Below are 27,858 nucleotides of genomic sequence, written 5' to 3'. Positions count from 1 at the left end.
TAGAATATTAATTCTCTTTTGCTTATTAACTGAAGGGGTGTGCTAAGTGTGTTGCAAAAGTGGCTGAATGCCTTGCAGTTAACAATGGCTTATAAGAGCACGTAATCCAAGTTCTGGATTGTAATGTTCTAAGCCAGACTTTTAAGAAATCTCTCTTGGGTTCAGTAATAATTATGAAACCTTAATTGGGATAGAATGCAAGCTTGTACTACCATTTGGAATACAAATAAATTCAAGCCCTCTGGCCTCTCAAACTTTCCAAGTATTGTGCACATATTTCAACTTTTTGCCAGGGAAGATGACACTTTTTTTTTTCTTCATACGTACAACTAGTGGCTACCTAAACATATTTCTGGGCAGGCATTATCATCATCTGCTTGCCATGAAAATAAGTATTAAGTTATGAACCATCTGTAGTAAGTAGTATGCCTTTCTTTAGCAAGGATAGTGGACTGTTAACAGTGGAAAATAAATGTTATTCTCAGTGACTCAAACATTTGCATCTTATTCTTTAGATGTTAAGAAACTATAATGTGATGATGCATCTACTGTTTGTAAATTTTACTTCAGGTATTGAAATTACAAATCATGCAACTGCAACACTAGAAGGCAATCAGATTTTTAACAACCGGTTTGGAGGCTTATTTTTAGCATCTGGTGTTAATGTGACAATGAAAGGTATGTTGGAGTCTGCTCTGCCTATAAATATACAAAATATGCCATTAAAAGATAATGGTATCAGAAGCCATTGCTGTCCCTCTGCCAAGTTAACTACAACTCCGAACTATTTTGAAAGCTTTGACTTGTTCTAAACAGTTGGGAGTATCTTACACCAGGAAAATCCATTTTTCTATTTTAAGCTGACGTTTTTTACTTAATTGGTTAGCCTCCTCTGGTCTTTAAAAAGTGACTATTGGAATAATCCTGTTATCTCTATTTTTATCTTAAGTCTTTATCCTCTAGAATTTTACTTATTTTTTTTTATTACAGATAACAAAATAATGAACAATCAAGACGCCATAGAAAAGGCTGTTAGTAGAGGCCAATGTTTATATAAAATATCAAGTTATACCAGCTATCCCATGCATGATTTCTACAGGTATATTTCTAAATTACTTGTGAGTTTGAAAAAGGGGAGATAGTGATTTTCTAAACTGGCAAGACATAATATTTTTACATTTTTCTCTTAAATGTAAGCTAGAGAAAATTGGGTATTGGAAAAATTACCAAGGAAAGAGACTATAATTGAGAATTTTCTATTTGTCCATAGTAAGTTCTCTGTGATCAATCTGCTTGAGACCACAAATATGGAAGAGCAACAGCAACTGTTGCTATCACTGGAAAGGTGGAACACAATGCTTTTGTTTGGGAGTTTCAAAGTAAAGGTCTAATTAATTGTCCCATGTACCCCAGTCACTGAGTGGTTCTTGATGCCCTGCCCCCAGATTAAGTATTTTTTAAATGAAAGTTTCAGCTGCCTTTCTACAGTTTGCAAATCAGGTGTTTTTCTCAGAAGACACAGACCAGGAGATTGACTTGTTAAAGTCCTTTTGCAGAAATTAACCTGGCCTAGAGCTACAAAAATTTTGGTTTTGTTCTTCTTGTAAGCCATAGGTCGTCGGGTAAAACGCAGTATTTTGAGGAAGTAACATTTCAAGAAAATAATGTAAGCTTTTGCTTTTTAGATGTCACACTTGTAACACCACAGATCGAAATGCCATATGTGTGAACTGCATTAAGAAGTGCCATCAGGGACATGATGTAGAATTTATTAGACATGATAGGTATGTAGCACACTTGCTTGCTCTGTTACCCACTTATTTCCAATCCCCCCCCTCACTTTCCTAATTTTTGGGTTTTCATTTTGCTTTAGGTTTTTCTGTGACTGTGGTGCTGGAACACTGTCTAATCCTTGTACATTAGCTGGTGAGCCTACACATGATACAGATACACTATATGACTCTGCTCCACCTATAGAATCTAATACATTGCAGCACAACTGAATTCCTTCCCTAAAGAAAAAGTCCTGCCATTCTAACATCATAACTTAAAACATTTTTTTCGGAAGAAGATTTAAAATATTTGCCCATGCTACAGGAAGAGACTGTATTAAAAATGGATACACGAGGTCAGTTGACACTATGAAGCTCAAGCTACCAAAAAGAAAGTGGCAATATATTGACTCAGGATCTCAAAGCTGGGTGTTTTAGCATTACTGTGTAAAGACTTTTGAAGGGACAGAAGTGAAGAAATAAGCTGCAATTTTGTACAGATACCAACTTCTGAAAAAAAGCTGGTGTTTTTACAACTAGCATTGAATGCAGTCCAATTTGCAGTAGTACTCTTCAATAGACAAGCAGCTTTGTTGCTGCCTTTATGGACATGGGTACCAATTGCTTTTGTAATATGGTAAAAATGTGAGCTAGCACTTCTGCGTTTCTTTTGATTTTTTTAACATGTATTCAGATTGAGAAATATGATTTTAATGCTTTAATCTCATGTAGTTTGTTTTTAATTTCAAGCAAATCTTCTTGTACTTGAATGTGCCCTGTTTTGTTAGCACACCTAGACTTGCTGTAACTGTACTCATGTCCCAGTATGTACGTTCTTTCTATGAAAGAGAAAACACTAATCTTAAATTATATCCAGCAATGTTTCTGGTATCCTTTAAGAAAAGTTAAGACTATTATTTCCTTCCCTTCCCTGTGCAGCATTCAAAATCACCCCTAGAAAAAGTGAGTGTTTTAATGAGACTTCCTAGGAAGGGATGCACTGTAAAACAAAAAGTATTCTTGTAACTCAGTTTTGTGAAAGGTAAAAACTACTATGTTTTAAAGTACACTTTAGAAAGTCTCTTCAAAACAGTCCTGTATTTGAACTCTGTTCATAGTTTTTTTTTGAACAGTTTAGACAAACCGCTGGAAATTAAAAGCAATTTCCTGCATTAAGCTGAGACAAGTATATATACAGCCCTATACAGTTTCATAGCCCCCCCCCATTTATGTGTATTGGTGACAGTGGGTATAAACAGCCTGAAAGTGTATGCATGTACCATAACATCTAGACTTAATATATTGTGGAGTATTCAATAACCATTATGTAGAAGGTAGATAAGAATTAAAAGGGTTTAATTTCCTAGAAAGAAAATGGAAAAATGGTCATTTTTAAAAAATAAAGTTTATTAGATCATAATGTTGTCTGAATTTACCACCTTTGTCAAAAGCCAACTCAGAGCTTCCAATGTAGTCTATAATTCCTTAATCAAAGTCAGTAATTTAGGGACAGCTTCAGCATCTAGAGTCGACCTTTCACTAGCCAGGCAGACTTCCCTTAAAATTAAAAAAAAAAAAAAGGTATCAGTTCATGTTTTCCACAGTGCATGAATAAACCGCAAAGGGGGATGGTGAAGGTCAGCTCCATAGCAAAATTATATGCAAGTATAATTACCGAAATAATCGCAGTGATTGAGTCATCTTCTCAAATTCTCTTGCTTTTCTATGTCCCTTTTGAATAATCTCCTCTGGAAGATTAGCAAGCCTTGCTGCATTAAAGCCGTAGCTTTTAGGACAAGCTCCCTTAATGAATTTATAGAGAAAGGTAATAGTCTCCTGGCTGGGATCCTCACATTCATTTTCTAACATGCATGCCTAAAAAGGAAAATATTTTATTATGCTGTGTTCATGTGCTAGCAGTGGACATACCTGTCTTGATTCTCTCCAAAATCTAAACTTCTGAAAGCAGTTTATACATACCATGTGGCCCAGGCGCACTGCAACATTTTGAGAATAATCTTCTACTAATGAATGGTAGTGGGTAGAAAACAATGTACGACACTTTATGTTCTCAGCAAGTTCTTTAACAACTGCATTTGCTATTGCTGTTCCATCAAATGTTGCAGTACCTCTCCCTATGAAGGTAAAATATGTATAAGTTATATCTGCCTTATACCACAAAGGAATGAAAAAGCCGGGGGGGGGGGGTAAAATAGTGACATAAATTAGTGCATCCAAATAATAGACCCCATTTAGCTAAACATCCACTTACCAGCCCTGGGAGTAGGGTACATTATATTTTTAAAATTTTCATTTTTTAATTAATCTCTACAACCCAACATGGGGCTTTAACTTAACCCTGAGGTGAAGAGTCCCACATTCTACCAACTGAACCAGCCAGACACCCCTGCATTTCTTTTTTTAAAGAGTACTCTTTGGGTACCACTGATCTTCAGAAATGTCCTATTAGTTTCTCATTAAATGTTAACTATTTTAATAGGACAAAATTTAGAGCCTTGTAATCAAAGACCATTTTTAACATTATTATCTTCCAGTATAGGTCTGAATGGCACTAGAGGTGGGTCTATGGCATTAGAGGTAAATGCTTTCAGACTTTTTAAAAAGAAAGGGCCAATCATCTTCAAGAAAAATTAGAGTTTACAAAAAAATTTTTTTAATTTTATAAATAGCCTTCAAATGGAAATTGGAATGTCTTACCCAATTCATCCACAAGGACCAAAGAATGTGCCGTTGCATGTGTAAGTATGCTGGCAGTTTCACTCAATTCAACAAAGAACGTACTTTCACCTAAAAAAAAAAACCACACACACACAACATACTACTAAATAGAACTAGAATACTGAATTAGTCTATTCATCTTTTGGTTCATATCATGAGCTACCCAGTACTAAAGATTACATCTCATTAAGAGATCATGCAATTCTTGCTTGAAGAAAGAATACTTTCAAGTGCCTCAGAGTACTCCACTCTGTGTAACAGGAAAAATCAAACATCAAGTTTAATGGCTGGTACACATTTCAAGACAGATGTATTTATTGTACAAAATATAGAAATGAACAGGCCAGTAATAACGCCTAGGTGAAAAAAGAAAACTCACCTGACATTATTCTGTCGGAGGCACCAAGTCTAGTAAATACTCTATCAATTGGTGTGAGCCTACATACTTCAGCAGGTATGTAACAACCGGTTTGGGCCATTACAGCTAATAGGCCAGCCTTTGGAGGAAGGAGGAAAAGGTCTTTACTAATTGGTATTAAAGAAAAACATAGATATACATCATTTATGTAGTAGTCAGGCACTCTTAAAAACCGTTCACAATCCAAAGCAGGTAAAGTGAAGCCTAGAAAAACAAGAGGCTTAGAACCTAACTGGCCTTAAAACCGCAAAACCTGTGAGATTTTAACCCACTGCATTAGTGGTCTCACCATTGGCTGACTACACAGTAGAATCACTTGGAAGCTCTTTAAAATTACTGATGCCTAGAACCAATTCCAGACCAAATGTATCAGTCTGGGACAGTGGAACCCTATCTGTACTTTCTTTGTCAAGCTCTCCTAAGTGATACAAAAAAAATGAAAATGGGATTGAAGACCACTGGACTATATACTGCCTCTTGCTAGTTAGCGAATTTGGCGAACCTAAGATTAAATACAGGAGAGCAGGGGGGTTGGCAAATATTTTTAGTCAAGGGCAGTCTCTGTCACATTTTTTTCCTTTCTAACCCTTTAAAAAATGTAAATCATTTTTAGCTTAGTGGCTGGCCAACCCCTGGTATAAAAAGACAGATATATTTATTGTCTTTCCTGAAAGCAGTTTCCAAAGGTTATTAAAGGTCATGAATTCTATTTGCTCACCTACTTGAACAAGTCTGTCATGGTTCTTTTATAAGGATTCCCACAAAGGAGTCTGAGTAACACACCTCTAACATTTTCATTCATTATGGATACATATACCTTCAGAGGAGAGGAATCCAATCAAGTCAGAGTTCGTAAAGTCATAAGCTGAAATCTCTCAGATTTTTAATGTATGCTCCCCATTAACATGAGCAGATACTTGATAAAGGTAAATACAATTCTCAACTTTACAATACAAAGCATTTTTCCCTTGCTTCCTAGTATGCTGGTGACTGAATTCTATATAATTTATGTGCTATTTGGAAAAGGGTAGCGTAAATATGTAATATATTCCCAAAGTATACAAATGACCTTGTGTACCTTAAGGTTCAGTTTACCTGTCTCATGAGCGTAGACTTGCCCCCCATATTAGGTCCAGTAACAAGCACACAATAAGCTTTGCCATTTTCCTCCTCTTCCTCACAGCCTATTAGAATGTCATTAGGTATAAAGTCATCTCCAAAAAAAGTCTTCGTGATGCAGGGATGACGTGATCCTCTAAGGTCTAAGAAGGGAGGAGTACCTTCTTCTGGCAACAGAATTACTGGACGACACATAGGGCCATCACCCCCTCGACTGTAGTTAGCCAGGCACAGTAAGACATCTGTTAAAGAGAGTGTAAAAGTGAGGCTTCATCATTTTAGAAGCTGCTTAAGAAGCACAAAGATCCAACTAATTAATATAAAAAGTCATTCAAAAACACTTTTCCAGTGGAGGATGGTATGTTCTAGTTGCTTTTTATACATTTTTTTTTCTAACAACAGGCACTCTAGAACACACAAAATGCTTTAATGCGTTCATTAACAGAAAATGAGCCACCAGCCTAAATGTTTCTATGTGTCTTCATGGGAGCACTTGTAGTGAAATGAGAACTCATTTTCATCCCAAAATCTCTCCCCTCAAGACAGACCCCCTAACATCTGGACCAGAGGAATGCCAAGGGTAAGCTAAGAGATACTGGGGAAATGCTAGACTGAACCGCTTTTACTTGACCTAATCCTGGAACTAACACTTCTTAGAAGTGAAATATTAACACAACAGGCACACTGATACAAAAGCATCTTTTTGAACACCTGTCCTGAGGGACACTTTAAATTACCCACCAAACTGCTCAAAGTTGTATTGGTTTAAGGAATCAATGTGGTACAAACCAAAGGATACTTCTGGACAGTTGTATTCAGATCAAAAAAGTTCTTTTACAAATTTGGGTAGTTACTGTTGTTGTTTTTTTTTTTTAAAGATTTTATTTATTTATTTAAGAGAGCGATCACAGGTAGGCAGAGCAGCAGGCAGAGAGGAAAGGAAGCAAGGCTTCCTGCTGAGCATGAGCAGAGAGCCCGATGTGGGGGCTCGATCCCAGGACCCTGAGACCATGACCTGAGCCGAAGGCAGAGGCTTCACCCACTGAGCCACCCAGGTGCCCCTGGTTACTGTATTCTTAAAACACAGCGGGGGGGAAAAAAAAAAAAACCTAAACTGTGAAACACCAAAGGCTCCAAGTATGTTGGAAATTTAAGGGGAAAAAAGAGTATTTATGAAATTGAAAAGGTTGCTAAATTATAAATATATAAATCAGGGCTCTTAGAAATCAGCTTTAAGAAAGAAAATGTGATGATCTGGGCTAAGAGCAAAAAGAATAAAATCTTGAAATCTATGCATGTAGGTAGGGGCGCCTGGGTGGCACAGTGAGTTAAGCCTCTGCCTTCAGCTCAGGTCATGATCTCAGGGTCCTGGGATCGAGCCTCGCATCGGGCTCTCTGCTCCTCGAGGAGCCTGCTTCTTCCTCTCTCTCTCTCTCTCTGCCTGCCTCTCTGCCTACCTGTGATCTCTGTCAAGTAAATATGTAAAGAGATCGACTGAAAATGCAAGAAGTGGTGATGGACCAAGATACAGTTTTAACTTATTCTAACAAAAATGAGAAGCTTAAAAAAAAACCCAGGGGCGCCTGGGTGGCTCAGTAGTTAAGCTTCTGCCTTTGGCTCAGGTCATGATCTGGAGCCCCACATCCAGTTCCCTGCTTGGCAGGGAGCCTGCTTCTCCCTCTCCCTGTGCTGTCAAATAAATAAAATCTTTAAAAAACCAAAAAATCAGGATCATGATACTAAAGGTACTAAAATCTGGGGTGCCAGGGTGGCTCAGTCAATGGAGCATCTAGAACATAGGACTCACCTCCGCTTAGGTCCCTAATCTCAGGGCCCTAGTTCAAGCCCTGAATTAAAAACAAAACAAAATTCCCTGCTTTTTAAAAAACAAAAAACTAAAAATCTATCAATCTTTCAATTATTCAAGACTGAACAAGACCAAAAAATGAACTTGAATTGCTCCAGGCAAACTAAGCCATTTTGTCTAGTGAGGGCAGTAGTATATACACATCAAAATACATAACCGTATTCAGAAATATACCTCAATGGCAAATGTCCAATGGACTTAAATCTTAATGCATAACTGAGACATAAGACATGACTAACCAAACCCTTAGGAATAAGCTTGTTCAAAGTCTTACCCAATACTGCGATGCACTCAACAGCAGACTGCCAGTCCTTATAATTTTTATCAAAGTTATAGAACAGTCGTCGCATGCAGTCCTTCAATGATATGTCTCTCCGTTCTTCAGCATTTATCAGATTAGCCAACTTCTTCTCAATAGTTTTGGTCCAGTATCGCTTACAGCCCTTCTTGGTAGATTTCAACTCGTACTCTTCTGGCAAATTACGAGTGATGAAATTCTCTGGAATTTCCAACTGGTAACGGTTCCTACCAATCCCCCAGTAGACAATGGTCCTACAGCCAATTCGACTGCGCTGTTTCTCCAAATATTCCAGGAGGCTCTGTTCATTTTCTCTTATGTCAGCAAGAGCTTGGTCATAATCAGAGTCAAATCCTGCTTTGGGAGTAATTAGTCCCGTCTTTCTAGCCTTCTCATGGTCAAAGGCTGTATCCCATCGGTTCAGTTCTATAGTCAAATCTGGGAAACGGCCCTGAGGAGTTTTTGTCTGTAGAGTAATGACCTGCTTAAGGATTTTAGACTTAAAGTTGTCAGCAATTTCTTCCATAATCTCTATAATTTTACATATTACTTTGAATCCTTCTAGAGCAGAAAGAAAATCAATAATCTTTTTTTTGCTGTATGTGGTTTCTTCATACATGATAGCCCTGCTATCTGGGTGGTTCTGGCTCTTCAGGGGAGACCCAACATTATGAATTTTACTCAGCAGCCTTTCAAGGTCTGGAAGCTTCTTCAGAAGGTCTACCACATCAGAGATTTTGTCAGGCACAGCCATGAGGTCTTCTATAGCATCTAGACGATCGTTGATAGCGTAAGGGCTACAGAGTGGAGCACAAAGCCACTGCTTGAGAAGCCGCTTACCAAAGGGAGTATGGCAACTATCAATCTTTTCTAGTAGGGTCCCTTCAGTAGAACCATTTGTTCCATTCATGAAAATCTCCAAGTTGCTTAATGTCACAGCATCTAGCACCATTCGCTGGTTGCCTTTAGCAAAAACAGCACCAGGTCTTATAGCACTGACCATGTCAGAATCCAAGGGAATGTATTCTTCAAAATTTGCCATTGATAAGAGCTCTTGATCAATAAGGCATTTTTTGAGGTAGAAGACACAACCACCTAGAGCAGAGAGGGCCAATTCACTCTTTTCTCCTGGTGTCAACCCAAGAGAATCAGACTCTGAGGTCATACCTTTAAGCACCTGAGGTAACAGTACCCCACTGTCCTCATTTAACTTTTCCTTAAAATATCCTTCTTCAAGGAGCGTTCTCAATGTTTTGGCTGCGTCCCAGAATTGGGAGCCTGGTATCAGACCTTCCTGAAGTGAGGAGGATAATGAACCCTTTAGAATCATCTTAGTTTCTGTTGAGAGATTTCCCTTCTCAAACAAGACTTGTACTGGAGGATAGTGTGCCACTAGAGTCCTAAATCTGGAACAATGGCGATCATCCGAAAACTGACCTATGAAAAACTTTCCCAGTGAGGTATCAACAAAGCATACTCCATACACCCGAGTGTGGCCAGAAGAATCCTCCTCTTTTTCTTTGAGGCTAAGAAGATACTTACTATAGTTCTCAGAGGGATCACCTTCCAATACACTGTAGGTCTGTGTACCCTTAGTAATGACTCTACAGATCTCCCTCCTCACCACTCTATCATACTTAGATATATGTGCCATCTTCCGGCATCGTGCCTCCATCATCTCTGGGGTCTCTGTCTGTTCCACTCGTGCTACTTTATAGCCCTTTTGAACCAGAGAATCAGAATATCGGCCAAAGGCAATTTCTGGGAAACCAGAATGAGCCCAGTTGCCTTTCATGAACACTAGTCCTAGTTCATTGACTCCAATAAGAGCATCCATGTGGTATAGTTCATAAAACTTGCCCACCTTATAAAATATAACAAGATCAAAGTTCTGAGACTTGATCTGCCACCACTTCCTCATCCCAGGAGTACAGGAATTAAGGAAATCCTCAGGAACATAGAGTGTGGATGCATCAAAATCAGGGTGATCAGGTCGCCTCCTCTGTAGATCTCTTCTCTTGTCCTCCTTAAGCCACTCTAGGGTTTCATGATACCAGATAGTGGGGCGACTATTATCATCACATCCTCCACTAACGTGGGCTTGAGATTCAGAATTTTGAGGGGCAGAGAAAGCATTCAAAGCACTCTTGGTTTCTGATGAAATGCCAGTTGATCGTTTGGTGGCCAAGGGCATTTCCTTCCTTGAACTTTTCCTTTTGAGAGAGCCATTTCCAGTCACCATTTTCTTCCGCTTTGAAGCAACTTTGACAGGACTGTCCAGGCCTTCACTGTCACTGTCCCCAACTCCACTGCTTATTTCATCACTACTTCCTTCCTCCTTCCCATCTGGCTTGAATTCCACGTCAGAACCACCAATGTCACTCTCCGAGTCTGATATGACCCTTCTTTTCTTTATTTGGCGGCTGCTTCGCCTAGATCCTTGGACCTTGGGCCGTACTTCCTCTTCACTTTCAATTTCATGATCATCTTCTTCACTCTTACCTGATGAGTAAGTTGCACCAACCTGACAGGCAAAGAAAGAGTTATTTAAATAAAAAAACAATCTGGAAAATTACAGTACTGCTGTGGAGTATCTCTCAATATGCTGCAGTATCCTGATCAAGAGAAGAACCCAGCTCCAGAAATGAGAAACTTTCCTCCTCCAAGAATTAAACACACACACACACACACACACACACACACACACACACAATCAATTTCAGTAGCATCATACTATAGGGTTAAGTGATTCTCTCCTGAGTTTTATCCTGTACAGTAGTGATGAAGCCATTAGCATGACCATATATCCCAAATACCTACAGTTGATACCCTCATTAACAATCAGCTGTGGAAGTAACTTTAAATCCCAATTACCTTTCTTCCAGGGTCATCTCTCCTCTTCCAGAGGGATGTATTATGAACTTTGCCATTTTATAAATTTTAGTTTAAGAAAGCAGTGCAATCTGTATGGGTTTCTAGTCCTTGCTCTTCCACAAACCAGCTGTAGCTTCTTGGGCAAGGCATAATTCAGTTATCATGGATCTCCCACACATGTGAAGTTATATGAGGTTCAGTGATCTCTGTATTACCATCCAGTTCTAAACCTTTCATTAATGGTAAGACCCCTGGCCTCAAAAGTAAGATTAAAAATACTTTCTTTCGTTTCTCTTAAAATACTCGTTAGATTAGTTTGTTATTCCCTATCTATAATAATATAAAATCAGGCTCAGTCATAAATGAATCTCTTTAAGCGCACAGTTCATTAATTTGTTAAATTAGAGAAGAATGATCAATTCAAATAGTGACTATTAAAGTTTGAAACCCAGGTTGTATTTCATGGATATTTAACCTCTCTTACCTATCCGAAATACAAAAAAAAAAAAAAGTATTGAGAGCATTAGGAAATCCATTTCCAGGACTTAACCACACCCTCAAATAGAGGCTTACTGCCAGACATCATAACCAATTTTATCACCATGTTCTTACTGTCTTGTTAACCTGTTACCAAAATGGTACTACGTCTTATCTTCCACCAGGCTTGAAGCTTGAGAACTCAGGCAAAATGGCTGCTGAGATTCTAATCTAAAGTAACCTACAGTTCTACAGAAATATAGAATTATGGGTACAAGTATTTGGGGTACATGGGTGCACAGTCGGTTAAGCATCCAGACTCCTGATTTTGGCTCAGGTGATCTCGCTTGTGAAATCAAACCCCTCATCGGGCTTCCCGCTGTGCATGGAGCCTGCTTAAGATTCTCTCCCCCACTCCCCATGCCCCTCCTCATGCTCACACACTCTCACAAAGAAAAAAGACAAAAGAAGGTATGTATGAGGATTAAAGTGTGTGTGTGTGTGTGTATATATGCAAATCATATAAATAAAACAAGAGAATATCACTTTAATACCCCCCCTTTTCCATCACTTTCCCAAAAGAATTAGCAACTGACTTGTTTAACAGTAGCCCACCTCCGTCTCTTCTTCTTCCTCTGGTTCGGAGGGTTCATCACACACTGCTAATTCAAGCCTCTCAATCTTGTCTTTATTCAAGGCTTCATCTGCACGTTGCATTGCTCTGAGTATTTCAGGCTTTGAACTGTAAAAATGACCTCCTTTTTGCACTTCCTTCGATTTTGAACCTAAAAAATTTAGATTTATATTTCTTATTAAGCAAATCTTATTTATAAATAAGAACCATTAGCTAGGGAATAGGCTCAATGTATAATATCTGTTGTAATGGACAAGAATCAAGAATAGTTTTTAATGCCCATTACTTTTGACTGATAATAGATCAATAAAGCCTACCTAGAAGAAATTACCAGGGGAAAACTACTAGTGAAACTTAAATTACCTATCTGACCTCCTTGAAGTTGCCTTAACTGTTGGGTCACCCAGGGCTATTTCCTCTCTCCTGACTGTGGCCCTAAATATAAAGCACACCTCTTCAGATGAAGCACGAGATGTTCAAGGGGTTTGAGACGCTTTGTACAAAAAAATTACTTCGAAGGCAAAAACTACACTGACAGTTAAATGAAGCTATGATACTAAGTTTATCCCCAAGGTAATTAAATAGGGTATACTAAAAACAAAACCCTAGGGTAAGGATACTAACATTCTGGAAAGGTAACCTAGTTCAAACTGAATTTGTTGTTGTTGTCTAGATTAAATCAAGTTGTTTGTTTTCAGGTCAAACTCTTCCTTTATCCCTTTATTTTTTCCCCACGACACTATTTATTTGACCCAGAGAGAGAGAGAGAGAGACAGGGAGAGAGCAAACACAAGCTGGGGGGAGCTGTGAGGGAGGAGGCGGCTCCCTGCTGAGCAGAGAGCCCAACGTGGGGCTCCATCCCAGGACCCCAGCCAAAGGCAGGTGCCTAATGACTGAGTCACCCAAGCACCCCTTAAATTTTCTTCAAGATTTTATTTATTTGAGGGGTGCCTGGGGGGCTCAGTGGGTTAAGCCTCTGCCTTCGGCTCAGGTCATGATCCTGGGGTCCTGGGATGGAGCCCCACATCAGGTTCCCTGCTCAGTGGGGAGGCTGCTTCCCCCTCTCTCTCTCTGCCTACTTTTGGTATCTCTGTCAAATAAATAAAATTTTAAAAAAAAGAACTGGAACCTAAGTGAAGGGTCCAATTCACTATTAAAAAAAAATTTTATTTGAGGGAGAGCACACCTATGAGTCAGGGGAGAGGCAGAGGGTAAGGAGAGAGAGAATCTCAGACTCCCCACTGAGTGGGATGTAGGGCTCCATCTCAGGACCCCAAGATCATGACCTGAGCCAAAACCAAGAATCACTCAACCGACTGAGCCATCCAGGTGCTCCAAGAGTTATAATTTTAAATGACACTCCTGTCCTCTGACCAAAAGATTAGATGCAGATAATCACAAGTCTAATGGCACAAAATTATTTAGTTTTTCCTAAGAGGCCTAACTAGCAAGGTCTTTGTTTTCTTCTGACCAAATCAGAAAACAAACCTGTATGATAAAACTAACAGGATATCCTAAAGTGGCATTACATTAGCAACTTAAGGGACTGGCTAAAATAAAGGTGCAATTTCCCATTTTTCTAAAGAGCTGCACCAGTACTACAAACTGTAACAATCAAAATCCACTGGAGGGTGGCCTCCTAACTTCCTCAAGTGCCTGTCTGCAGCTGCACTCACCCCCACATATCTAATGACCTACCTCATCGTTACCCAAAAAACCCAATGCAAACTGCATTTACAATTTTAAGGACACCCCCCCCCACCAAAAAAAAGAAATAAAAACCTACTTTTTCCTCATCCATGCTGTTGCAACAATTTGGAAATTTAAATGGCAAAGGCAATATTCAACAGGGTTGCATTTACAAAATAATGACAATATATATGTAAAATTTGGGGGGTATTTTTAAATTAAAGTCGTGTTGCCAAAGCTTTGTTTAGAATCTCGAAATTAGAGGTACCTGGGTGGCTCAATCAGTTAAGCATCTAACTCTTGATTTCAGCTAAGGTTAAGATTTCAGAGGAGCGGAGAGAGACGGAGCCCTGCGCTTGAGATTCTTCCCTCCCTGACCCATACTCACTAGCATGCTCTCATTAAAAAAAAAATATCATCTCAAGATTAGTCCTAGAAAAAGATCCTGTTACCTGGTTCAGCTCTCTCACTTTATAAGTAAACAGTATTTGAGTTACTTAGTTGGCCAAGATTATACAGCAAATTAGTGCTGAAGATAGAACCAAATGTTCAGATTCTCTTTCCATCCTGCAGGTCAGATTTCCATGCAGACTTAACTTTCTCAGTGTGCCCTCCTGACCCTGCAGGATGAGCACTATGACCAAAAGTCAGAATTCCCAGAGACTCCTAGCAAATTGACCCATATTGTGATTCCTAAACAATGAGTCCAGCAGCACCCTAGCCTGAAGAACCTGAGGATAATGAGCAAGGACTCATTCATGCTCAAGTGTAAACAAGCACTGAACCCTGCAAACACAATGTGCACACACGGTATAACTCAACAAACTGACAGGGTGCACCTGCCCCAAGTGACACTACATAGGCGGGACTGCTTCAGTCTAGGACTTTAAAAAGGTGGACCTGGAAAAAAAACATTATGGGTCCAAAAGTATGATGTGAAACTCAACGTAGATTCGCTCATAAGTGAGGGTTTTAAAGGCCAGGTAAATATGCATGTCCATCTGCCCTAGACAATGTCACTAATCTATTTGCTATATATCCTGACTGCATTGCCTTTCTCTTAGATCTCTGAAGACAGGACACTGTTAACTTAGCCTTTTCATGCCTGAATTTGGTAGTATGGTCCAAATGAGATTTAATCATGGAAACATTTTCCCCTTAAGGGCATGATACTGCCATAAGTCAACTGAAAATAAAGAAATAAAAATTCCACTCCACAACCAACCAGACCAGTTGTATCTTTTTCCCATGATGGAAGCATTCAACCTACCACTCCTGAAATTTATTGGCATAACACACACTTAATTTCACTGTATGGCAGTCAAAGACACTTGTGCTCATGTGCTGTGTGCTTGCTCTCTTACTCTCACACACACTGAGGAGTAGACTCTTACCTGTATATGGCTTTAATAGCCTTCTGCTAACCCAGCCCCTTGTTGGGCTGTCATCAAAAAACTGTACATGAACTCGGACAGACTTTCCTTTCTCACGGATGAATGTTCCATCAAAAGGGTGGTTGTATACCAGGCAAGGCCACCAGGGGTAACCCTCCATCTTGGCCCAAACCAAATCACCTGGTGAGAAGTCACAAGAACTGTTGCCAAAGGAAATACATAACTTGGTTAATATCTGGTTAAGTTGCATTACAGGCAATTACCTACAAATAAGCAATTCCAAGGAAGGCATCTGGCATTAATACTGAAGCCTTTGAAGTCTTCTGGCATTAATATTCAAGCACCCAAATTCTAGAATTAATTTTTTAAAATCAGATGTTCAAGTCATTTTTAAAAACATAAGCAAATATCACAATGCTTATTTAAAATATTAAGACAAATACAAATATAATGAATTCTGGTATTAAGATGAGAAACTACTTCTCAGAATAATCAAAGTTTATAAACAATGCCCAAATTATGACAGAATACTGATGCAAAGAAAAAGGCACAGACTCATTGTACATGCTCTCCAAATTATAATGAATCACACCTGTATACCACAATATGGTAGGACCTGACCCAGGGCATTAATAAAATATGAAAAACACTGATATGTGATCTGATAATGACAATAAATATTACCTCATTTGACTCTAGTAAACCACAATATGGTACGTATCAGGAACAGGACCTGACTCAGGGCATTAATAAAATATGAAACATTGATATGTGATTTGATAATGACAATAAATACTACCTCATTTGACTCTATTTGAAATGTTTCCAGTTAATACTCCACAACCTACCTAGCACACTACCACCCCCCAGCCCTAAAAATCTTGTGAAAAAATTCCATTTGGATTGGAAGTGCCTGACTTGCCAAACAATAATGAATATATATGCCTGCAGAATCAAAAACAAAGATTCAATCTTCATGAAAACTAATTTGGTCCTGAAGGTTTCTTGAGAAAGGGAGAGGAGAGGTAAAGGAAGAAGAATCTAGCTGAAAAACTACAGCAGATGTACACCTGAAACTAATGAAACACTGCATGTTAGCTAACCAGAATTAAAATTAAAACTTGACAGGGGCACCTCGGTGGCTCAGTCGATTGAGCCCCTTATTGGAGGCTGCACTGGGTGTGGAGCCTGCTTGAGATTCTCTCTCCCTCTCCCTCAGCCCCTCCCTACTCATGCACACATGCTCTCTTAAATAAATAAAAACAAAAAAGTAAAAATTTAATTACAGCAGAGTCCCTCAGTGATGGAGATTCCACAACAGCTAATAAATTCTGCTCAAATACTATATACACCAAGATTTTCTAAACTTGCTGAAAGGTTTTCACTGAATAACTGCAGAAGTAAAATAAATAGACTACAAACAAGAACATTTTAGAACAGCTTGCATTAGTACACTGGGGTGACCTTATTCAGACCTAAGGATAAAGTTAAAGTATTCCTTTCTTCAAAAATGTGAATATGGGGGGCACCTGGGTGGCTCAGTGGTTTGGGCTGCTGCCTTCGGCTCGGGTCATGATCTCAGGGTCCTGGGATCGAGCCCCGCATCTGGCTCCCTGCTCCGCAGGAAGCCTGCTTCCCCCCCCCCTCTCTCTCTGCCTCCTTGTGATCTCTGTCTGTCAAATAAATAAAATCTTTAAAAAAAAAAAAAATGTGAATATGGAATCCCCCTAGGCTACACAGTTAGAAAAGAGACAAAAACAACAGCATGGCTAGCTTTTCTCAAGGGCCTTTGCAGCATGTGCACGCTTACAGAAATCTACAGCAACCAGCACAAGCACAAATCCATAAATATTGCCATCAAGCTCACCACGTAGTTCATCTTCACAAAGGAAGCTCTTATCCAATTCCAATTTCTACCATGAGCCCACGAACAGGAAACAAAGACCCTGAGAGCTCTGCAGAATGGTCTACAAGCCTCCCTACTGTCAAGCAGTCTTTCTCTTAACTTCGGCCAGGTAGCCACTTAACCACAAAAAGCCTATCCCGAGTTATCAGAAAACTGTAAGCTTTTTTTGTTTGAAAGTACCTGAGACTGCCCTAAAACTGTACTCTTTCTGCTGCTAAAGGAGGGAAGTAACTGGTCTCCCTAAAGACACTTGATCGGTTCTGAGTCCAAATCCTGAGCATCATTTTTAGAAGACTGGTCATAGTAAGTACGTGTTAATTCAATGAACATGTCCCCATCAGGAAGCATATTTCTGGCTGTATAGTTTTGAGACATTAGGCTTCAAAATGCATTATCGAAGCAAATTTTTCTGAAGGGTATCAGCAGGGATACCTATCTGTCAAGCCAGGCTGCCCTTTATTTCTTATTAAAGATTTTATTTATAAGAAAGAGAGAATGTGCACTGAGCAGGGCAGAGGGACACTGCCCTCTGAGCAGGGAGCCCAACTCGGGGCTTGATCCCTGCGGATCATGACCTGAGCCAAGGCAGGTGCTTAACTGACTGAGCCACCCAGTCAGGCACCCCTGACTGCCCTTCTTAAAGGCAACTAAATCCCTTAAAAAGTTGAGATTCAGGTAACATTTTGGTGTGTACATAGCAAAGTCTAAGCCCCATGTGGCTAGTCTGAGGCAGTCTCTTCTCGATGTACTGAATTTAGTAAATACAGGTGGATAAGTGCTGAGCCCAACCAGTATGAGTGAGGTTTACAAAGAGCTCCTGGTTTGTAAAATTCAAGAGGTCGGGTTTTTTTGCCTGTGTGAACGGAGTTATGGAGGTTAAGGACTAATTGCTGAACTGGGCACCAGCTATTTTATAACATACATGTCTTACAAAAGTTACAAATCCTCAAGACTGGAGTTAATGGATACCAGACTGACAAGCATGTACATCTTGGTGGTACATTACGATGCCTCAAAATCTGATGGAATTCTATTTTGCCTGGTATGAGGCAACAGAGCACTTGCAGGAATCTCAGCAGTCTTGGGGGCTCCCAGAGAAACTACATGACTAGATGAAAAAAAAAATTTTAAAGATTTTATTTCCGAGAGAGAAAGCAAAAACATGAACGGGGAGGGGCAGAGGGTGAAGCAGGCTCCCCACTGAACAAGGAGCCAACTGCAGGGCTTGATCCCAGGAAACTGGGATCACGACTTGAGCTGAATAAGGCAGACGCTTAACCAAATGAGCCACCCAAACACCTACCTAGATTAAAATTCTCGAGCAAAAATGAGATGGCCAAGCCTGACTCCTGAAAGTCCCCTCTATCCTTAGCTAAAAGTAACTCAAGTTTCTGACTGAGACCTAGAAGTCATGGGGAGAATTTTTTTTAGCTTTACACCTTAACTTACTTTGTGATAAAATATTACTGTTTTAACATAAGTAAGTTCATTCTAGTTTTATTCCCAAAGGAAATAACTTGAGCTAAGACTACGGTTACCTTAAAACTCTCACTTGTACAAATGTAGTACAAATTGCAAAACACACTATACAGTGGTGTTCAAAGGTCTCATAAATGATTAGAAGATTCTTTTCCAAGGAACCAAAGTTATTAAAAATTTAGTATCTTTAATTTTGCAAGGCAAATGTAATTTCCATTAGAGAAAAAATGTGTAAAAGCTAATTACAATTATCAGTTTTCAAGTAAATTCCTTATCTGTAAAATTATTCAAATTGTTTTTCAACATCACTTTACCCTAAATGTAATCATATACTTATAAAATCTTACACATAACCTAACTTTTCCGATGTTAGCAGTTGGCAGTACACTATAAAATGCAAAGACTAAAAAATTTAGTTAATAAGCATGGTTAAAGTGCCGAAGCTTTTTAAAAGCTGACACTTTGAAAATTCTGGTCCAGGAAACTGTGGCTTCCAACCAAAATGAGCATTAAGCAGGAAATAAAATATACCGTGTAAGTACCCCTGGGTGACACTGTCTGCCTTCAGCTCAGGTCATGATCTCAGGGTCCTGGGATCGAGTCCCACATTGGGCTCCTTGCTCAGGGGGGAGCCTGCTTCTCCCCCTCCCTCTGCTCCTACTCTCTCTCAAATAAATAAAATCTTTAAAAGCAAAATAAAATTTCTCTTCAGTTAATGCTAAAAAAGTTTTTAATTTTGTGGGAAGACTTCAACTCTCTATAGGTAATTTTAAAACTTTGATTTCTAGTAGTTGTATAGTTTCCAAAGAATGCCAACATAAAAGGAAATATAATCCATGCAAATACTCAAGTTTTCCTACCAACACTAAATACTGTATTTTAAAATATACAGGGGATACCTAGGTGGTACAGTTGGTTAAACATCTCTCGATTTTGGCTCAGGTCATGAGATTGAGGCCAGAGTTGGGCTCTGCATTTAGCACAGAATCTGCTTGAGATTCTCTTCCTGCTCATGCTCATTTTCTCACTCTCTCTCAAAAAAACACCTTTTTAAAAAAAAAGATTTTATTTATTTATTTATTTGACAGACAAGAGATCACATGTAGGCAGAGAGGCAGGGAAGCAGGCTCCCTGCTGAGCAGAGAGCCCGATGCTGGGCTTGATCTCAGGACCCTGGGATCATGACCTGAGCCGAAGGCAGAGGCTTTATACCACTGAGCCACCCAGGCGCCGCTCCCCCCCTGCTTTTTTTTTTTTTTTCAATAAAGCATGGAAATACAATGCAAGCCTACGGTTCACAGCTGGAATGTGCTATAATCTGTCATACGCTGGTCCTTATCAAGAGCCTAATAATCCTATAAAATCACATCCAGCTATTCCACTGGCTCTACTTAAGGCCTTACCCAATATATTAACTTCACTGTATTTTAATATTTGGCTATATTTTCTGATAATCTTAACATCTTTCTCTTTTCATGTAACTGTCTTAACAAGGATCATTAGCCCTATGCAAATCCAATTTGAAAATATATAGGCCGAAAAGTCACCTCACATCTAAAGATTTTATTACAATGTAAAATACACTGCTTCCTAAAGCCCAAGCTAAAATGCCAAAATATTGGAATTACCTTACAAGGTACTTACAAAGAAGATCCAATTACAACTGTGTGTTTTTTAAAATGTTAATATATAATTCTTCTTAAGTTTATTTAGGTAATCTCTACAGCCAACAGAGAGCTCAAACTCAAAACCCTGAAATCATGGGGCGCCTGGGTGGCTAAGTGGGTTAAGCCTCTGCCTTCAGCTCAGGTCATGATCTTGGGGTCCTGGGATCAAGCCCCGCATCAGGCTCTCTGCTCAGCAGGGAGCCTGCTTCTCCCTCCATGTCTGCCTCTCAGAGACTTGTAATCTCTGTCAGATAAATAAATAAAATCTTAAAAAAAAAAAAAAAAAAAACCCTGAGATCAGTAGCACCCACTCTTCTGAATGAGCCCCCCAGGACTCCCCAAAATGTTAATATATCTTAAATTCTTGATATTCTTGGGATTCCAAAGGCAGTTTTAAAATGGGGGGGGCAGTGCTGTGAAGTGTGTAAACCTGGCGATTCCCAGACCTGTACCCCTGGGGCTAATACATTATATGTTAATTTAAAAAATAATAAATGAAAAAAAGGGGGGGAGGTGACAGCTCAGAAAAACAAATGTAAAAGCCGTTGTACAGGGTGATGGACACTGGGGAGGATATGTGCTATGGTGAGTACTGTGAATTGTGTAAGACTGATTAATTACAGACCTGTACCCCTGAAACAAAGAATACATTATTTAAAAAAAAAAAAAAAAAGCTGTCATACAACTAGGGCACCAGGCTGGCTCAGTGGGTACAGCATATGACTCTTGATCTCAGAGTCACAAGTTCAAGCCCCACGTAGGCCGCAGACCTTACTTTAAAAATAATAATAAAACCTTCATACAACTAAAAATAAGAAATGACTCAGTAAAGCCAAACATACACTGAACAGATTTTTTAAAATTTTGCTTTTTAAAGTCACATTTTGTTTTCACTTTAGTCCATAATCTTGGTGTCAATTACTGGTTGTACCCCCAAATTTATAATCAACTTTTTAGGCCATCTACTTAAAAAAAAAAAATCAGTGCATACAAAAGCACTACTAGAATTTGCTTCTGTAAGCAATAAAAAATAAACTGGGCTTGTCTAACAAAAACCTGTGCATATAAACATTGAGTCATAACATGAATACACTCTGAAACCAACTTTAGAAATCAGTTATTAGTGTTTGCAACTAACTCTCAAGGTGGACCATTAGAGGAGACTTCCCCTACCCTTAAACAACTAAATGCAGTACTGAGAAAAAAGAAGTAATCAGAACAATTAATTCCAATGCCCCCACAATACCTACTCACCTACCAATACACTTCTGCCCATATACCTTTTCCTTCTCCTTCAGCTTGTATTAACTATGGCTCATCATTTATGCACAAGGGTCTAGGGTGACCATATGAAACTACCATCCAAACTGGCATCTAATATTATTTTCTAAATAGCACTGGAAAAGAAACCTTAAAGAAGTTAAAAGAAAACAGGTTCTTTAGAATTTTTCTTCAAGATTTTATTTATTTGAGAGAGCAAGTGAGAATACAAGTGGGGTAAGGGGCAGCTGACTGGGGAGCCCAGTGCGGGACTCAATCCCAGGACCCCGAGATCATGACCTGGACCAAATGCAAATGATTAACCTACTGAGCCACTCAAGCACCCAGAACCCAGGTTCTTTGTGGAGAAGCTTAATTTCATGCCTTAGAGCATGTAAAAATCATCAGAATGAAGGTTTTCAAAAGCCCTGAGGCAATGTTAAGCCATAAAAGCAGCTCAAAAGGGGTGCCTGGGTATTGCTCAGTCATTAAGCATCTGCCTTCGGCTCAGCGTCCTGGGATGGGGCCTCAGATGGGGCTCCCTGCTCAGGTGGGAGCCTTTTTCTCCCTCTTCCACTCCCCTGGCTTGTGTTCCCTCTCTCGATGTCTCTCTCTCTCTCTGCCAAATAAATAAATTAATTAAAATCTTTTAAAAATTACTTTTTATAAGGGCACCGGGGCTGGCTCAGTTGTTAAGCGTCTATTTGCCTTCAGCTCAGATCATGATCCCAGGGTCCTGGGATCTGGTCCTGCATGGGCTCCCTGCTCAGCTGGGGAGTTTGCTTCTCCCTCTTCCACTCCCCCTGCTTGTGTTCCCTCTCTCACTGTCTTTCTCTCTGTCAAATAAATAAATAAAGTCTTAAAAATAATAATAGTAATTTTTTTAAAAAGCAGCTGAAAAGAGGTTCCCACATACCAAATTATGACAAGTTGAGCATCTTTTTTTTTTTTTTTTAAAGATTTTATGTATTTGAGAGAGAGAGAGAGAGAGAGAGAACACACAAGAAAGCACAAATGGGAAGGGGGAGCAGGGAGCCGCTATATAGGGCTCCAACCCAGGACCTGGGATCATGACCTGAGTCTAAGACAGCTGGGTAACCGACTGAGCCACCCAGGCACCCCAAGTTTGAACATCTTTAATACCTGCTTTAATTCTGCCAATCAAAACAAGTTAGGTCTGTGACACTGAGTCCACAGAATGTTTTTAAAGAGCTTGAATTTTTTTAATTCTCTTTTCTTAAAATAACTATTATTATATTGGGTGTGATATTAATTGGAAAAACATACTGCTATAAATATGCTGAACTGGGGTGACTGGGTGGCTCAATGGGTTAAAGCCTCTGCCTTCGGTTCACGTCATGATCTAGGGGTCCTGGGATCGAGCCCCGCGTCAGACTTCCTGCTCACGGGGAGCCTGCTTCCCTTCCTCTCTCTCTGCCTGCCTCTCTGCCTACTTATGATCTCCGTCAAATAAATAAATAAAATCTTTTTAAAAATAAATAAATAAATACACTAAACTGTACGAAAGTTCTTAGGAAAGCACCCACAACTAGTGCAGATAGTTACCTTTAAATAAAGGTGCTGAAAAAAGATTTGCAATGTCTGACCATTCCTTGTCTGTGAATGGGAACAGGGCATACAATTCAAGGAGAGACAATTATCACTGAAATAAGACTGTAAAAAATAAACTAGCCAAGATTTGTAGTAATAATAATAAAAAGCCAGACATAAGTGGTCAGAAGCCTTATAGCTGTCACGATTATTATCTCAAACTACAGAAAAAAAGGAAAAAAGAAACCTACAGAAAAAAAAAAGTATGAGAAGCAGGCTTAAGGTACACATATGTCCTGCTTTTTTTTTTCCTTTTTTAAAGATTTGTTTATTTTGAGAGCACAAGCATGTGCATGTGGTGGGCAGGGGCAGAGGGAGTAACAGACCCCTCAGACTCCACACTGAAAGTGGAGCCCCATGTGAGGCTCAACCCCAGCACCCAAAGATCATGACCTGAGCCAAATCAAGAGCGGGATGCTTAACCAACTGGGCCACCCACACGCCCCTCCTTCTACTCCTCTTATAGCCATTTACTTCAAAACTGATGTCATCTGGCCTCTCTCCTTGCTCTTATGTCCCATTATCTACATCATCACCAACAGCTGTGTGCTCTAGCACTTTGGTCTCTCAACTCCTCTTCTAAATCCTACCCCCACTGCCACTACCCTCATGCTCTCTCCATTACCAGTAGGTCTCCCCACCAAACACACTTAAGTCAATGAGATTTTTTTTTAAGATTTATTATTTTTTATTTAATCTCTACACCCAACGTGGGGTTCGAACTCACCACCACGAGATCAAGTCACAGCATCTACAGACTGAGTCAGCCAGGCACCCAGAGACTGAGCTTTCTAAATCCTCAAACTGCCCTAAGGATTTCTTAAATAAAATCTATTGAAGTATTAGCCATAAAGAAAAAGACTGACAAATCTGACATTACAAATTTCTGTTCAAAATAACATAAGCTGGCAAAAGGATGACCCAAGGTAGAAAAAGACTTTGAATCACACACCACTGGCAAAGAACTACGGGAAAAAAAAAAAAAACAGGCAAAACACTTGGAACACTTAAGTACAAGAGGAAATGTACATGTCCAACATTAAAAGATGCTCAACTTCTTCTTAAAGCTTTCAAGTGACGCTTAGAAAAGTCCAGATGTCTTGGTGGCCCATCAGTTTGTTCGACTGGATCCTGACATACCCTCTTCTTCAAGGGTCCCTTCTCTTCTCTTCCTGTCTATCACAATCTGCAGGACCTTCTTCCTGAACCAGCTTCCTAACACCCCCTTACTCCCTCTGTAGTTGACTCCTGCCTGCCTCTTGGGTCTTATCCTGAAGAGCCAAAAACCTACCCTGACATATATATCCCCCTTACCCTGACCAAAGCACACAGAACCTATACACTCTGCTTCTGCTCCAAGAATTGCCTTTTTGCTTGTCCTTGAATACAAGGGTGGATCCAAGATCCATAATGCCTAATTCTGTGCCTGGCACAGTAGCAGGTACATGATGTACATTTGCTGAATGAAGGCCTTTTAGCATGGATGCAGGAATAATCAGTTCACGTAATATACAATAATAATTATATATAATATAAATTTTATATGATAAATATATATTATAAATATATAATAAATAAATAATATATAATATAAATTATATATAATAAATATAATAAACATTATAACACATTTTGCATGTCCCATGAAGAATGATGAAAGAAAAACTATTACGGAGGATGCAAATGTAGGGGAGGAAAAATATCTTCTTTCCAGCCTTCTGAGTTCTTGGCTGAGACCCCCTTAGGAGTAAAAGGTTAATGAGAGAAAACCAAAAAAAAGTTTATGTATATCCCCCTATACACAGGAGATACTAAGGAAAACTGATTAACTCAGAACAAGAGACATCCTTACAAATGGAGGTTTCCTTTATAAACTAAAATCTCCCTTAGAGAGTAACATTGTTACTTCTCATATCTACAGTTTCTCAAAAAGAATGAGCTCAGGGGCTCCTGGGTGGTTCAGTGGGTTAAAGCCTCTGCCTTCAGCTTGGGTCATGATCCCAGGGTCCTGGGATCAAGCCCCGAACTGGGCTTTCTGCTCGTTGGGGAGCCTGCTTCCTCCTCTCTCTCTGCCTGCCTCTCTGCCTGCTTGTGATCGCTATCAAATAAATAAATAAATAAAAAGGGGGGGCTCAGGAGTGCGGGGGGGGGGGGCTCAGGAGTGCCTGGGTGGCTCAGTCGGTTACTCAGCTGCCTTTCCCTGGGGTCATGATCCCAGGGTCTGGAGCCCCATATCGGGCTCCCTGCTCAGCAAGGAGCCTGCTTCTCCCTCTCCCTCCCGATTCCCCTGCTTGTGCTCCATCAAATAAATAAAATCTTCAAAAAAAAAAAAAAAAACCCTCAAAATAATCTGTAAGCCAGAGGCATATCCTACTACTCTTCACACAATTATATAGTTAAACTCACTGCCTGAAAGGGTCACTTAAAGGAAAGTAGTACTGTAATGACACTTAGGACTTTGGAAAATCTGTAGGACACATAAAACAACACATTCGAATGAGCCTACTCAGAACCACTAACCAACTCTCTGATCTTTAAGGGAGTTCACTTTTTCTTTTTCTTTTTTTTCTTAAGATTATATTTATTTATTTCACAGAGAGAGATCACAAGTAGGCAGAGAGGCAGGCAGAGAGAGAGGGGAGGAAGCAGGCTCCCTGCCGAGCAGAGAGCCCGGACGCGGGACTCGATCCCAGGACCCCGAGATCATGACCCGAGCTGCAGGCAGAGGCTTATCCCACTGAGCCACCCAGGCGCCCAAGGGGAGTTCACTTTTTCTAAACCTGTTTCTTCATCCTTTCAAAGGGCTACCATTATCCTTTGTGCCTAATACAATACCTGGGATACAGAAAATGCGAGCTTTTCAAAATGTCGCCCGCTGCTCCGACAAAAGGCCGGTCACGCCGTGGAACAGTACCGAAGGGCTCCGAGAGAGAGGACACCTCCCGGCAGGCCTCCGCACAATCGCGTCCATCCATCCCTGCCCAGGGCCAGACCACAGCCTTTAGATAGTCTCACTCTCGACTCCGGAAAAGATTGCGGAGCCTCATCCTCCCATGCAATTGTCAACAAAAGAGACACTATATCATAAAACAGCATCTTTTTCAACTCCGCACAATACTTCCACATATATCAAAATTAATACAGCCTCTAAATTCTTCATTTGTTTTGTTGCACGCTCGGCCTATCTATGGAATGAGCCAGCGGACCCCAGCACTTTCTGCTCCCCCCACCTGCCCCGCCCCGCCCCTGCAACCCTCACGCGGACCAATCAGACTCCTCGGTCCGCGGCGTGACACACCCCCGGTGCACTCAGCTAGTGACCCACCCCCACTCCCACCTCCTGTACAGCCCACAAGGGCTGGCCTAGGGCCCACCGCTCCCAGGGTCGAGGCGCCCGAGGCTCCCAGCCAAACATTCAAGTGCTTCCCGAACCTCTGCTGACCCTCAATTCCCTATCTCAGCTCTCAACAAGGAACCTCCTCCTCGAACCCCTCTCAATGCAAGCCGCGCCCCCACAGCCTCTGCGGTACAAGTGTTCATCCTCCCCGAAGGCATTCCTCTTTCCCGCCACCCCTCCCCCGCTGCAGACAGGCACCACCCCTTCCCCCCCGCCCTGGCCCGGTGCGCACCCCGCGCGGAGCGTGCACAGCTCCTTTCTCTTCCTGCCCCACCCCCAACGCTCCCATCTCCCCTTTCTCCTCGCTACCCCGAGTTTGCACTCCTTCTCTAATCCGGCCTTCCACCTGGTGGCACCCTCCTCTTCCTCCAAAGTCTGCGCGTCTCTTCCCCCGCTTTCTTCCCGCAGCCCATTTCCTCCTACCCTGTTTACAGTCTACGCCCCCTAAAGCCAAGGCTACAAACTCGGGCCCTGCACCCTTTTAAAGCCAAGTATGCAGCCCCACGTCCTCCGAGCTTAAGGCCTAGCTGCGAACCCCCACAAGCCCTCCAAAGCGAGCGTCCCTTCCCCAGGCCCCCTTCGCCCAGCCGCTGTGCCTCCACCCCCAATTCCCCCCCGTCCCCCGCTACCTGGCGGGGACCGCAGGGGCGGCAGTTCTTCGCAGCCCTCCATTGACGTTCCTCGCCTCCGGCGGCGACGCGGAGCCTGCCAAGGGCCCAGGCCCGGCCTCGCTCCAGGCCGCATCCCCGCCGGGAGAACGGGAGGCCCCGGTGGCGGCAGCGGCACCGCCGCCTTCACCTGAAGCCCTGACCGAGGACTTATTAGCATTATTCAGCGCTGGCGACTTGGGGAAGAAGCTGTACAGCGTGCTCTGTCGCGACATAGCGACGGCCGGCGAGGACCAACCGCTCTGTCGGACCGAGCGGCTAGACGCACGGAATAAAACGCGCGGCGACTGCTGGCGGGAAATCTGGGGGGAGGCGCGCTGCGCTGGAGGAACACTCGCCCCGGCAGCCAATCGGCAGGCGCCCGAGCGTGCGCGGACGGCGTCGCGGGCGGTGCGCGCCCGGCCCCGCCCCCTCTCGGGCCTCCGGCGACGTGGGGAGGGGACGGGGCACCCGGGTGCGCGGGGCTCTGGCCGCAGGCGGCGGTGGGGGCGCCTGGCGCGCGCGCTCCGGGGGGCTCACCCGGGCGAAGCCGGCCGCGGAGCCTCGGCCTCGGGACGCCGGCTTTCCCTGAAAGGGAAGGGGGCAGGGA

General features: G+C 41.3%; 2 protein-coding genes across 2 annotated transcripts in view; one reads left to right on the top strand and one right to left on the bottom strand.

The window, feature by feature from the left end:
* FBXO11 (F-box protein 11) overlaps positions 1-3,192 on the top strand; it is an 89,311-nt gene extending 86,119 nt beyond the window's left edge. Inside the window, exons 20-23 of the mRNA XM_059134749.1 lie at positions 571-678; positions 991-1,099; positions 1,686-1,784; positions 1,874-3,192. Coding sequence (XP_058990732.1) covers positions 571-678; positions 991-1,099; positions 1,686-1,784; positions 1,874-2,003 — 446 coding nt within the window. The 3' untranslated portion in view covers positions 2,004-3,192. The remainder of the gene's footprint in view (positions 1-570; positions 679-990; positions 1,100-1,685; positions 1,785-1,873) is intronic.
* Positions 3,159-27,588, bottom strand: MSH6 (mutS homolog 6). The gene is given in 12 exon segments (XM_059134748.1): positions 3,159-3,329; positions 3,448-3,647; positions 3,753-3,907; positions 4,491-4,580; positions 4,891-5,008; positions 6,025-6,290; positions 8,190-10,737; positions 12,180-12,349; positions 15,282-15,481; positions 27,231-27,317; positions 27,319-27,373; positions 27,376-27,588. Coding segments are annotated over 12 exon segments (4,080 nt in total). The 5' UTR covers positions 27,485-27,588; the 3' UTR covers positions 3,159-3,247.
* Between the last annotated feature and the right edge of the window lie 270 nt (positions 27,589-27,858).

The sequence above is a fragment of the Mustela lutreola genome, chromosome 9, assembly GCF_030435805.1.
Source record: "Mustela lutreola isolate mMusLut2 chromosome 9, mMusLut2.pri, whole genome shotgun sequence".
NCBI classification, from domain to species: Eukaryota; Metazoa; Chordata; class Mammalia; order Carnivora; family Mustelidae; genus Mustela; species Mustela lutreola.
The sequence above is the reverse complement of the archived record's forward strand: the minus strand, read 5'-3'. Positions and strand labels throughout refer to the sequence as shown.